At 38.3% G+C, this 14362-nt stretch overlaps 1 protein-coding gene across 6 annotated transcripts in view; it reads right to left on the bottom strand.

Moving 5' to 3' along the window:
- KIF13B (kinesin family member 13B) overlaps nucleotides 1–14362 on the bottom strand; it is a 170698-nt gene that overhangs the window by 67720 nt on the left and 88616 nt on the right. For all 6 annotated transcript variants that reach the window (XM_071547608.1, XM_071547609.1, XM_071547612.1 and 3 more), the window contains exons 14-17: nucleotides 9337–9467; nucleotides 7766–7852; nucleotides 5410–5606; nucleotides 1671–1881 (exon numbers count right to left, since the gene is read on the bottom strand). In XM_071547608.1, coding sequence (XP_071403709.1) covers nucleotides 1671–1881; nucleotides 5410–5606; nucleotides 7766–7852; nucleotides 9337–9467 — 626 coding nt within the window. The remainder of the gene's footprint in view (nucleotides 1–1670; nucleotides 1882–5409; nucleotides 5607–7765; nucleotides 7853–9336; nucleotides 9468–14362) is intronic.

The following is a 14362-nucleotide window of genomic DNA, read 5'->3' as shown; positions in this document are numbered from 1 at the left end:
TTCATTCTTTCTCAGCTTTTCTACCACTGTAGGTCTGATGATTCTGGAGATGTTGGATGGGTCTATAACAAAGCAGGTGCTCATTCTTTCTCAGCTTTTCTACCACTGTAGGTCTGATGATTCTGGAGATGTTGGATGGGTGTATAACAAAGCAGGAGCTCATTCTCTCTCAGCTTTTCTGTCATTGTAGGTCTGATGATTCTGGAGATGTTGGATGGCAGGAGCTCATTCTTTCTCAGCTTTTCTACCACTGTAGGTCTGATTATTCTGGAGATGTTGGATGGGTCAATAACAAAGCAGGAGCTCATTCTTTCTCAGCTTTCCTACCATTGTAGGTCTGATGATTCTGGAGATGTTGGATGGGTCTATAACAAAGCAGGAGCTCATTCTCTCTCAGCTTTTCTACCATTATAGGTCTGATGATTCTGGAGATGTTGGATGGGTCTATAACAAAGCAGGAGCTCATTCTTTCTCAGCTTTTCTACCACTGTAGGTCTGATGATTCTGGAGATGTTGGATGGGTGTATAACAAAGCAGGAGCTCATTCTCTCTCAGCTTTTCTACCACTGTAGGTCTGATTATTCTGGAGATGTTGTGAAAGAGAAAAGAGACCAAAAAAACCCCCTAGTTTTGTCAAAAATTTCTAATTCTGCTTTGCAAAATGTTGTTTGCAAAGCAAAGCTGCTTAACTCATGAAAAAGTGCTGGAGTCACTTTGGTCTGGTATGTTACTGTCCAGAGACCAGGGGACCACAGATTAGAAGCCACACATTAAAGTCTGACAGCTCAACAGGATGAAATGGTAAAGATCCAAGACTTTGTAGAGTTAAAGCCAAGACTTGACAAGTTTGACAGGTGATGTCATTGAACAAAGGAAAATCAGAAGTCCAATAGTGATGAAGATGCTTCAAGACCACCCCAGGGATGAAGTCTCCAGGGAGAAGGTGACACCTTCTGAGTGGGCAATGGAGGGAGGGAGGGAGGGAGGGATGGAGGGATGGATGGATGGATGGATGGATGGATGGATGGATGGATGGATGGATGGATGGATGGATGGATGGATGGGTGGATGGGTGGATGGGTGGATGGGTGGATGGGTGGATGGGTGGATGGGTGGATGGGTGGGTGGATGGGTGGATGGATGGATGGATGGGTGGATGGGTGGATGGGTGGATGGGTGGATGGGTGGATGGGTGGATGGGTGGGTGGATGGGTGGATGGATGGATGGATGGATGGGTGGGTGGGTGGATGGACGGATGGGTGGGTGGGTGGATGGACGGATGGGTGGGTGGGTGGATGGACGGATGGATGGGTAGGTAGGTGGATGGATGGACGGATGGACAGATAGACAGGTAAGTAGATAGGTAGATAGGCAGGCAGGTAGGTAGGTGGATAGATACATAGATTAGATAGACAGATGATAGATAGATGATAGATAGATAGATAGATAGATAGATAGATAGATAGATAGATATAGAAATATAGAAATACAGATAGATAGATACAGATATATAGATATATTAGACAGATAGATAGATAGATAGATATTGACTTGGCTCAGCTTCTTTCAAGTTTTCCTTTCCTTTCATTTTCCCTGCTTTGAGGAGCAGGGGGAGCAGGAGGGGGCGGCTCGAGCTGGAGGCCGGGCCATACCCAAGCCAAGCACCCACCTCTCCTCCGCCCACTGGCGCAGGCGCTGCTGGGCGCTGGGCGAGGGGCACTGCAGGCGCTCCATGGCGCGCAGCTGCTGCTTCTCCGGGGACAGGCGGCGGCGCAGCTGCTCCAGCTCGTGCTCGTACATGAGCCGCTGGCGCTCCAGCGCCGAGCGCTTCTCCTCCTCGTGCTGCTGCTCCAGGCTCTGCAGGATGCACTGCATGGGGTCTGGCACACAGGGAGGGGCACAGGGGGGCACCATGAGAGCCGTGGGGGAACAGCAACAGCAGGGAAAGGGACTGTGGGGTGTGCAATTGGTTTTTAAATTGTCTCTTATATATATTTTATATATATATATATTTATAAATTTATTTTTATATAAATAAATAAATAAATTTATATTCATATATTCATTTATATTAATTTATATTCATTTATATTACTATATTTATATATTTATTTATATATATTTATTTATATATAAATAAATATATAAATATATGTTTATATCTTTATATTTTTATTTTTATTTATATTTTTATTTATATATTTTAAAATATTCATTTATTTGCTTGCTTTTATTTATTTTTTATATTTACATATGTATATATTTTTATATCTCTCTATATTTTGATATATTCATATATATTTAAATATACATATATGTACATATTTATATATATTTTTATATAAATACATAAATATATTGATATATGTTTTTAAAATATAAAATTAAATATATCTTTATATATATAGCTGTATACATAATATGTATTACTTATTTTATATATTACCATATATATTGCATGTATTATATATTGTATATTTCATATATAGATAATTCATGTCAATTTATTTTATACATCTATTTTTATATATTATACATTTATTTTATATCTCTGTATATTTTGCATATCTCGCTTATAGATCTATATTTTATATATATTTCCTTTATATCTCTCTATATTTTATATATTTATTTTAGAAATGTCTACATTTTATGTATTATATATTCCTCTTATATTTCTATATATTTTATATAATATTGTTTCCTATCCATATATTTTATATATTTCTTCTATAGAGATTTCTATATTTTATGTATTATATATTCTTCTTATATTTCTACATATTTTATATAATTTCCTATCCATATATTTTATATATTTCTTCTATAGACCTACATTTTATATATGATATATTTCTTTTATATCTCTCCACATTTTACATATTTATTTTAGAGATTTTTATATTTTATGCATCACATATACCTCTTATATTTCTACATATTTTCTATATTATAGATTCCTATCCATATATTTTATATATTTCTTCTCTAGATCTATATTTTATATGTAATACATTTCCTTTATATCTCTCTATATTTTATATATTTATTTTAGAGATTTCCACATTTTATGTATTATATATTCCTTTTCTATATCTATATATTTTATAGATTTCTTCTATAGATCTATATTTTATATAGATTTCTTTTATATCTCTATATATTGTATATATTTATTTTAGAGATTTCTATATTTTATATATTATATATTTTGCTTATATATCTATATATTGTGCATATTTATTTTAGATTTCTATATTTTATATATTATATATTACTCTTATATATCAATATGTTTCATAGATTTATTTTAGAGATGTCTATATTTTATATATTATACATTTTGCTTACATATCTCTATATGATGCATATTTATTTTAGAGATTTCTATATTTTGCGTATTATATATTCCTCTTATATCTATATATTTTATATATTTCCTCTATAGATCTGTATTTTATATATATTTCTTTTATATATCTATATAATTTATATATTTAGAGATTTCTATATTTTTTCTATTATATATTTCACTTATATATCTATATATTGGACATATTTATTTTGGAGATTTCTGTATTTTGGATATTATGTATTTCTCTTATATATCTATATAATTTACATATTTATTTTGTATATCTATATTTTATAGAGATATTTCTTTTATAATCTGTATTTTATATATGAGATATTTCTCTTACATATCTACATATTTTACATATTTATTTTATAGAGATTTCCATATTTCATATACTATATATTTCTTTTATATACCTATATATTTGATATATTTATTTTAGAGCTTTCTATATTTCATATATTGCATATTATAATGTATTTCATATATTATATTATATATGTAATATATCTAATGTATGTAATATATCTAATATATGTATGTCCTAGTTCAGCAGGAGGGACCAGCTAACCCTGTGTGGGGGTGATCAAACCTGTGTATTCCACCCCCTCTATTCATTCCCCAAGGTCAATGGGCCATTAGCAGCAGCTGCCCAGGGAGCCATTATCAGCATCACACCCAGCCTGAGGGGGCGGAGCTGCCAATGGGCCATCAACAGCTCAACACCCCCTGGCTCCCAGAGTTAATCACCCATTGGGTGAGTCCTCGCCCAGGGGGAGGGACTGAGAGCTCCCTGAGGGTACATAAGTGGTGGGTAAGAAGACCTCGGGAACTTCTCGTCGGATCCAGAGCAGCAGCAGGACCTTGACAGGAGGAGATTCCCGCTCTCGCCCAGACCACAGCCCTCGCCTGCACCAACAGGTTTTTCTTTTCCTTTTGCTCTGGACTTGGGGGAGCCACAGGGGTCTCAGCACAAGGGCAAACAAACCCCCTTGGGTTTGTGCCCCAGGACACTGGGTTATACTGCTGGGGTTTTGTGAGTTGAAAGCAATTTCCTTTGTGTGTCAGTGTTGCTATTGTAATATTATTATTAAATTTTAGGTCTGACTTATAATCTCTCTTGTGGTGAGTTCATTTCCCCTGCTGGTTCACCTTTAAACCAGCACAATGTAATATATATAATATATGTAATATATCTAATATATGTACTATATCTCTTATATATCTATATTTTATATATTTCTTTTATTGATCTGTATTTTATACATTATATATTTATTTTCTAAATCTATATATTTGATATATATTTTATATATCTATTTTTATATTTCTTTTCTATATTTACATAGTTGATATATCATATTTCTTGTGTATATCTCTCTATATATTTCTTTTCTGTCTCTCTATATTTGATGTATATTTCTTTTATAAATCTCTGTATTTTATGTCTTTCTTTTATATCTCTACATTTGACATTTTATATATTTCTTATCTATCCATACATTGATATTTTACATCTGGATTTGTAGAACATATTTCTTAATTCTTTAATAATTATATATTTACCTATTGCTATGTGAAACATAATAAAATGTATTTTATTCATACTTTCAGCTATTCTAAAAATATTTTTTAAATTCTGCTGGTCTGTGGAGCAAAACAAAGACCTGCAGAACACCCTGGAGAGATGATTTAAGAGAAAAGGGACAGAAAAAATAACTCTTTCCAAAATAATGCCACTCTCAGCCGGCCACACAAGGCCCCAAAATTCCAGAAACCTCTTCAATTAATGCACCAAACTGAGTGAGACACAACCCAATTAAAACAAACCACCAAGTGCAGCTCCACCAGAATTCCAGCCTTGGCTTCTCCTTCTCCCTCCAGGACCTTCCCAAGCAAACTCTGTCACCTCCTCCAGGACAACAACCCCTCTGATGAGTCACCCACGAGGAAAACCCTCCAGGGGGAAGTTATCAAGGACCAAGTGTGTGGTAGGAGGATGGAAGCTCCTGTTGGGTCCCTGTTCCCAGGAACTCCTGGTGCTCCTCACCGTTGCTGCCCAGGGCCTTCATGGTCACCTCCATCTGGGCGTACTCGTAGCTGAAGTTGATCTCGCTGGACACCTCGCTGGAGTTGTCCCCATCCACATCCAGCTGCTCCACACTGTTACTGCCCTTCATGGAGTTGTCCTTCTCCTCATCCTCATCATCCACCTTCTTCTTCTTCTTCTTCTTCGGCAAACTCAGCCTTTGAAGAAGAGGAAAGTCGTGAAAGGACCATTAATTCCAAAGGTTATCAACGATAATTTGATTCCAAAGGTTATCAAAGATAACTTGAATCCAACGATTATCAATCCCAAAGGTTATCAAAGATAACTTGAATCCAACGATTATCAATCCCAAAGGTTATCAAAGATAACTTGAATCCAACGATTATCAATCCCAAAGGTTATCAAAGATAACTTGAATCCAACGATTATCAATCCCAAAGGTTATCAAAGATAACTTGAATCCAACGATTATCAATCCCAAAGGTTATCAAAGATAACTTGAATCCAAAGATTATCAATCCCAAAGGTTATCAAAGATAACTTGAATCCAACGATTATCAATCCCAAAGGTTATCAAAGATAACTTGAATCCAACGATTATCAATCCCAAAGGTTATCAAAGATAACTTGAATCCAACGATTATCAATCCCAAAGGTTATCAAAGATAACTTGAATCCAAAGATTATCAATCCCAAAGGTTATCAAAGATAACTTGAATCCAAAGATTATCAATCCCAAAGGTTATCAAAGATAACTTGAATCCAAAGATTATCAATCCCAAAGGTTATCAAAGATAACTTGAATCCAACGATTATCAATCCCAAAGGTTATCAAAGATAACTTGAATCCAACGATTATCAATCCCAAAGGTTATCAAAGATAACTTGAATCCAACGATTATCAATCCCAAAGGTTATCAAAGATAACTTGAATCCAACGATTATCAATCCCAAAGGTTATCAAAGATAACTTGAATCCAACGATTATCAATCCCAAAGGTTATCAAAGATAACTTGAATCCAACGATTATCAATCCCAAAGGTTATCAAAGATAACTTGAATCCAAAGATTATCAATCCCAAAGGTCATCAAAATTAAGTGGATTATCCAAACCAGTTGATTCTTCCCTTTCTATTTCCAGTAGTTTTCCTAAGGGGAAAAGTGGGAGTAGAAGGCAAAGGAACTAAATCCATTCTATGCTCTAATAATGGAGTACCTGAAATTACCAATAATACAATATCAATTTTTCAGTTATTCCACATCCAATCAATTTAGAGGCAATAAAGAAATGAGACCTTGCTTTTTATATATATATATATATAATATATATGTGTGTATGTGTATATATATATTCATATTCATAGTTATATTTATACTTATATTTAATTTATATTTATATATTTTATATTTATAAATTTTATATTTATATTTTTATTTTAATTTATATTTATATATTTTATATTTTTTATTTATATTTATATATTTTATATTTATATTTTTATTTTTAACTTATATTTATATTTTTATTTTTTATTTATATTTCTATATTTTATATTTATATTTTCATATTTTTTAATTTATATTTATATTTTTAAATTTTTTATTTATATTTCTATATTTTATATTTATATTTTTATATTTTTATTTATATTTATATATTTTATATTTATATTTTTATATTTTTTATTTATATTTCTATATTTTATATTTATATTTTTATATTTTTATTTATATTCCTATATTTTATATTTATATTTTTATATTTTTAAATTTATATTTATATTTTTATATTTTTAATTTATATTTATATTTTTAGATTTTTAATTTATATTTATATATTTTTATATTTATATATTTATATTTTTAATTTATATTTTTATATTTTCAATTTATATTTATATATTTTATATTTATATTTTTATTTTTTTAATTTATATTTATATTTTTATATTTTTAATTTATATTTTTATATTTTTAATTTATATTTTTATATTTTTAATTTATATTTATATATTTTATATTTATATTTTTATATTTTTAATTTATATTTATATTCTTATATTTTATAATTATATTTATATATATTTATATTTATATATTTTATATTTATATTTTTATATTTTTAATTTATATTTCTATTTTTATATTTTATAATTATATTTATATATTTTTATATTTTATATTTATATTTATGCATTTTTATATTTATATTTTTTTTAAATTTTTTAATGTGGGTTCTTCTCCCAAGCATAAAAGAAAACAATGAAGTTTTGGGTTAATATTTAAATCCACTGCTTTTTAAGCTATTTCAGAGGGTTGCTGCAAACCCCCCCATTCCTTTAACATCTTTTGTACCTGAAGAAGTGGTTGTTTCCCCACAGGATTCTGTCTCCGTGGTGGAGCTGGATGGGACACACCACAGAAGAACCATTCACAAATGTCCTGTAAAAAAGCAAATACATCCAAATAAACCTTGTTGTTTTTTTTTTTTATTCCTCCCAGTATTACTTTCTTTATGGAACCAGTTAAGGTAAAAGAACAGGTTAATGCCTTGAAAACAGGAAAAATACTCCCACAGACCCCACTGATCTACTGTAGTAGTTTTGGCTTTAGTCAGCATAGGTCCCCATGTAGGCCTCAGTTTTTAGCAGGCCTCAAAGGTTGTGACACAGATTAGAGGGGACAGGTATCATCTGACTTAAGCAGCCATAGAGGTATTTCATATCATCTGACATCATCAGGAAGTGTCGGGGAGTATAACAAGCAAGGGGGGAGGAGTCTCTCTCTCTTCGGTCCATGCTTCTGACCAGGACGGTTCCCGCTCCCTGACTGCTGATATCAGGCCCTGCTGCCGGTCCCACGTCTGCTTAGCCGGGGACCTGAGCACATTCCTGTTAATTCCTCTTTCCCTCTTGCTGGGAGGTTTCCTTTGGGGAGGGGGTTTGGTTGGTTTGGAGTTTCACCTGTTAGCTGGGGCGACCTCGGTGAGCCTGTTGTTGTTTCCTGTCACCATGTGCTATTTCATATTCTGTGTTGAGCTCTCCTCTTCTCTGTATAAATATAAAAACCTCACTGTGTTTAAAGCCTCGTTTCTGCTGTTTTCCCTCACTCTCCTGCTCTGGGAGTGGACTTTGTGACTGGGTACCAGGCAGTTGGCATTTTCATACACTCCTCAAACTCAGCTTCTTTTGCTCTCTTGGGTTTATGAAATTCAATCTGTTTTAGATATTATGACCTTTTGTCTGGGAAGGAAAATTAGAGCTTAAAAATAAAGGGCCTGAAAAAAACAAGTCACTGGAAAGAAACACTTTGACAGTACTTGGAAACAAAACACAAAGTAGAAATATTTGAATAAGCCCTTAGACACCTTTGTTAAATAGCTTAAAGATGATTAATTAAAATGATGAGAAACTACTTTTATTTCAGGGGGGATCAGCTACAAATGAGGGTAAATGTGCAAAGGTTGAATTCTGTGTGTTCCCAGTGAACTGTTGGAGATGCTGACACTGCATCTCATCCTGGGAACAACCTGAATGCACCACCTGCTCCTCAAGTGCTGCTCCTTCCCCAAAGAAAGCCCCAAAGGCTTCAGCAGCTCTTTGCATATCAACAGATTTCCTGGGAAATGAATTCAGAGTTTGGGGAGAGTGGCATCTCCACAGCTGCAGATCAGTTTGTTCATCCTCCCTCTGAAAACTCACCCTACAAACACCATCTCTGAGAGAGAGGAATCTCACTGGAACAAAAAAAACAACCATGAACTCAGAAAGGGGCAGGGGACAATTAGAAAGTAAAAGCAGAAGTGGAACTTTCTTCCTTCAAAATAGGTGGCAAAGTTCTCTAAGCATCTTTTTGCACCGCTAATCATAATACAGTAAATAAAATGACAACTGGTATGAGGCTGGGGCTGTGGTTTTGAACTTCACCTGGTGTTTTTTTGAGGGGTTAACACAACCTGCCCTTCTGGGGTGATGTCTATGATGCAATGCTCGGGAAGAATTCCCATTCCACACAGCTGGATGTCCTGGGAGTTGTCTGAGCCAATCAACGTGTGCTCCTGGGGAAAAAAAAATAATTCAGATGTTTGCAATGAATTGCAGAAGTTCGTTAGTTCTGTCTCCTTCTGGATAGATCCTGTCATATAGTTCCAGAATTTGACAGATCCTCAGAGAAAAAGGAGGAGGTGCTGGAAGCAAATCCGTGCTCTGGATTAGAGTAACAAGCAGGGAGCACTCTGGAAAGTTTACAGGCAACAGTTAAATCCAAAAAATGAAGAGGGTTTTATAATTTTACTGTGGAATTCAGTGCCTCAGGATGCTGGAGAAGCCAAAGGAATGGCCTGCCCAGAGAGGGGGTGGATTCCCCATCCCTGGAGGTTTTCCAGCTGAGCTTGGCCGTGGCACTGAGTGCCATGATCTGGTAAGGGGACTGGAGTTGGACCAAGGGTTGGACTTGATGATCTCGGAGGGCTTTTCCAACCCAATCCATTCTGTGATTCTGTGAAGACCTGAGAGGGTTCAGCTGGAGAAGGGAAAGCTCCAGATACACCTGAGAGCCCCTTCCAGTGCCCAAAGGGGCTCCTGGAATGCTGGAGAGGGAACATGGGCTGGGAGAGCTGAGGGTGTTCAGCTGGAGAAGGGAAAGCTCCAGAGAAGAGCAACGAGGCTGGAGAAGGGACTGGAGCACAAGTGCTGTGGGGAGAGGCTGAGGGAGCTGGGGGTGTTCAGCCTGGAGAAGAGGAGGCTCAGAGGTGACCTCAGCACTGTCTGGAACTGCCTGAAGGGAAGTTGTGGCCAGCTGGGGGTTGGTCTCTTCTCCCAGGCACTCAGCAATAGGACAAGGGGGCACGATGGGCTCAAGCTCTGCCAGGGGAAATTGAAGCTGGAGAGAAGAAAAAAATCCTTTGCAGAGAGAGTGCTCAGGGATTGGAATGGGCTGCCCAGAGAGGGGGTGGATTCCCCATCCCTGGAGGGTTTTCAGCTGAGCTTGGCCGTGGCACTGAGTGCCATGATCTGGTAAAGGGACTGGAGTTGGACCAAGGGTTGGACTTGATGATCTAGGAGGGCTTTTCCAACCCAATCCATTCTATGATTCTGTGATTGATTCCAAAGAGGAATTAAAAGAGGGTTCCAGATCCAGGGATATTGCACATCCATCTAGAGTAGCAACAGCTTAGGAAAGATATTCCTGAAGTCATTCAGGCAGATTTTGGATCACTCCACACATGGAATCACAGAATGATTCAGGTTGGAAAACACCTTTAACATCAAGTCCAACCATCCCCCAGCACTGTCAAGGCCACATCCCCAAGTGCCACATCCACATGGCTTTGAAATCCCTCCAGGAATGGGGAATCCACCCCTGCCTGGGCAGCTGTGCCAGGGCTGGACACACCTTTGGGGACAGAAATGTCTTTTTTAGGCATCTCTAAGCAATTTTTAAGGAGCAGATACAATAGACAGGTCAGTTCAAGCTGTTCTTCTGTCAGAGCTCAGCACTAAAGGGAACGTGGGCAAAACACACACTGAGAAATGAGAGTTTAATCTCAGGATTAAATCATTGTATTAAAATAATTTCTAAGCATGGGGATTTCTACACCAAAATTCTCAACCAAAATGGAGTTATTAAAAAAAATAAATTATAAAGACTGACTAATAAAATTTAATCCAAAGAGTTTTCCCTACAAAAGGAAAGCAGCACAAGGACTCCTTTTTCAGAGGGTAGAACATTGAAGAAGTTCTTTCCTTGGTTTTTATGGAGATATCCCAGAGCCACGATGGCTGATGGAAAAGAGGATCATGGATTTCCTAAGACTGAATAAACCAAAATAATCTCTCAGCCTAAATGCTGATTTGGTCGCTGTTTTCAGAGTTTCTGCAGAAAGGGAAGAGAAGGAGCTCACGTGAAGCTCCAACCGCCGACGTTCGCTGCAAGATTTTTAGGACTTGCCCTCCAAAAATGTGACTGAAAAATGGATTTATCTCATTTCTCCTCCTGACTCCCACATCTCTGATCTGTAACAACCAGAATAAACCACCCAAATGTTTCAGACAATGAGGGCACTGAGGGGATCCCTATGGAATGCGGATGATCCCTATGGAATGCAGGTGATCCCTATGGGATGCGGGGCTGGAATATGGACAATGAGGGCACTGAGGGGATCCCTATGGAATGTGGATGATCCCTATGGAATGCAGGTGATCCCTATGGGATGTGGGGCTGGAATATGGACAATGAGGGCACTGAGGGGATCCCTATGGAATGTGGATGATCCCTATGGAATGCAGGTGATCCCTATGGGATGTGGGGCTGGAATATGGACAATGAGGGCACTGAGGAGATCCCTATGGAATGTGGATGATCCCTATGGAATGCAGGTGATCCCTATGGGATGTGGGGCTGGAATATGGACAATGAGAACACTGAGGGGATCCCTATGGAATGTGGATGATCCCTATGGAATGCAGGTGATCCCTATGGAATGCAGGTGATCCCTCTGGAATGTGGGGCTGGAATATGGACAATGAGGGGACTGAGGGGATCCCTATGGAATGCAGGTGATCCCTATGGGATGCGGGGCTGGAATATGGACAGTGAGGGCCTTTGGGGGTTCCTTCTGGAATGTGGGGCTGGAATATGGATAATGAGGGCACTGAGGGGATCCCTATGGAATGTGGATGATCCCTATGGAATGCAGGTGATCCCTCTGGAATGTGGGGCTGGAATATGGACAATGAGGGCACTGAGGGGACCCCTATGGAATGCAGGTGATCCCTCTGGAATGTGGGGCTGGAATATGGACAATGAGGGCACTGAGGGGACCCCTATGGAATGCAGGTGATCCCTCTGGAATGTGGGGCTGGAATATGGACAGTGAGGGCACTGAGGGGTTCCCTCTGGAATGTGGGGCTGGACCAGCCTGGCTTTCCCCAAGGGTGCTCCCTATGGAATTGTGGGTGATCCCTCTGGAATGAGGGGCTGGAGCTCCTCCAGGACACGGACAGTGAGGAGCTTTGGGATGATCCCTCTGGAATGCAGGTGATCCCTATGGGATGTGGGGCTGGAATATGGACAATGAGGGCACTGAGGGGATCCCTATGGAATGTGGATGATCCCTATGGAATGCAGGTGATCCCTATGGAATGCAGGTGATCCCGATGGAATGCAGGTGATCCCTCTGGAATGTGGGGCTGGAATATGGACAATGAGGGCACTGAGGGGATCCCTATGGAATGCAGGTGATCCCTATGTGATGCAGGTGATCCCTCTGGAATGTGGGGCTGGAATATGGACAATGAGGGCACTGAGGGGATCCCTATGGAATGTGGATGATCCCTATGGAATGTGGGGCTGGAGCCCCTCCAGCACTTGCACTATGAGGGCGGCCGGGGGTCTCTTCCCGGGATCTGGGGAGGTGCAGACGGAGAAAAGCTCCACCATGGATTGGTAGGATGGGCCCAGCTGTGCCACGTCCAGCGCCGGGCGCGTGCCCAGCGCCGCCTGGTACTGCTGCTCCTGCTGCTCCTCGGAGAGGGAATCCCCTGGGGAGGGATGGGATGGGATGGGATGGGATGGGATGGGATGGGATGGGATGGGATGGGATGGGATGGGATGGGATGGGATGGGATGGGATGGGATGGGATGGGAAGGGAAGGGATAGGATGGGATGGGATGGGATGGGATGGGATGGGATGGGATGGGATGGGATGGGATGGGATGGGATGGGATGGGATGGGATGGGAAGGGATGGGATGGGATGGGATGGGATGGCATGGCATGGGATGGGATGGGATGGGATGGCATGGGATGGGATGGGATGGCATGGCATGGGATGGCATGGGATGGGATGGGATGGCATGGGATGGCATGGGATGGGATGGCATGGGATGGGATGGCATGGGATGGGACGGCATGGGATGGGATGGGATGGCATGGGATGGGATGGCATGGGATGGGATGGCATGGGACGGCATGGGATGGCATAGGATGGGATGGCATGGGACGGCATGGGATGGGACGGGATGGGAAGGGATGGGACGGCATGGGATGGGACGGGATGGGAAGGGATGGGATGGGATGGCATGGGATGGCATGGGATGGGATGGCATGGGATGGCATGGGATGGCATGGGATGGCATGGGATGGGATTGGGGGAGAGTCCAAAGTCACATCACGTGTTTGATGCCCAACACCAGAAGTGCTGAGGCAGAACAGAACCTGATTTTTCACTCCTGGCAAGTTGTAGGAAAAGGATTAAAAAGGTATTTTATGAAGGGAAGACAGAACTCGGAATTTGGGCTACAAATGCAGAAGCTGATTCTTAATATGCCCAATCTCCATATAAAATAATTTTCTGGGTAAAAGCTTGGGGAGGTTGGCATAAAAAAAACAAAAAAAAAAAAATCCACATCCCAAAACAAGAGGCAGTTTCTCAAAAAAAAAACATGACCAGATTTAAAGAAAAAAAAACAAAGCCAAAACAAAAACATAAATCTCCAAAACTTGGCTCTGCTCTGAAGGATTAAATTTGAAATTCAAAGGTTGTGCTCATATTAATTTTGATATCTATTTACTGTTCTCACAAAACTCTTTAAGTCCACCTCTGCCAATGGCATTAGAGTCCCATTTAAAAAATTAAATTAACTCCTTTAAAAATTAATTTAAAAATTAAAAATTCATTAAAAAGTTAATTTAAAAATTAAATTCACTTCTTTAAAAAATGGGACTGCCCTTAAAAAAATATCTACTTTTTAATAAATACCTGTTTTTAATATAGGTATTTTTAAAAGTCCCTATTTATTAAAAATAGGTATTGTTAAAAATAACTATTTTTAATAAATAGGTATTTTTAATAAATAGGTATTTTTAATAAATAGGTATTTTTAATAAATAGGTATTTTTTTAAAAATACCTATTTTTTAAAAAATAGGTATTTTTAAAAGTATCTATTTT

The sequence above is a fragment of the Pithys albifrons genome, chromosome 2, assembly GCF_047495875.1.
Source record: "Pithys albifrons albifrons isolate INPA30051 chromosome 2, PitAlb_v1, whole genome shotgun sequence".
NCBI classification, from domain to species: Eukaryota; Metazoa; Chordata; class Aves; order Passeriformes; family Thamnophilidae; genus Pithys; species Pithys albifrons.
The sequence above is the reverse complement of the archived record's forward strand: the minus strand, read 5'-3'. Positions and strand labels throughout refer to the sequence as shown.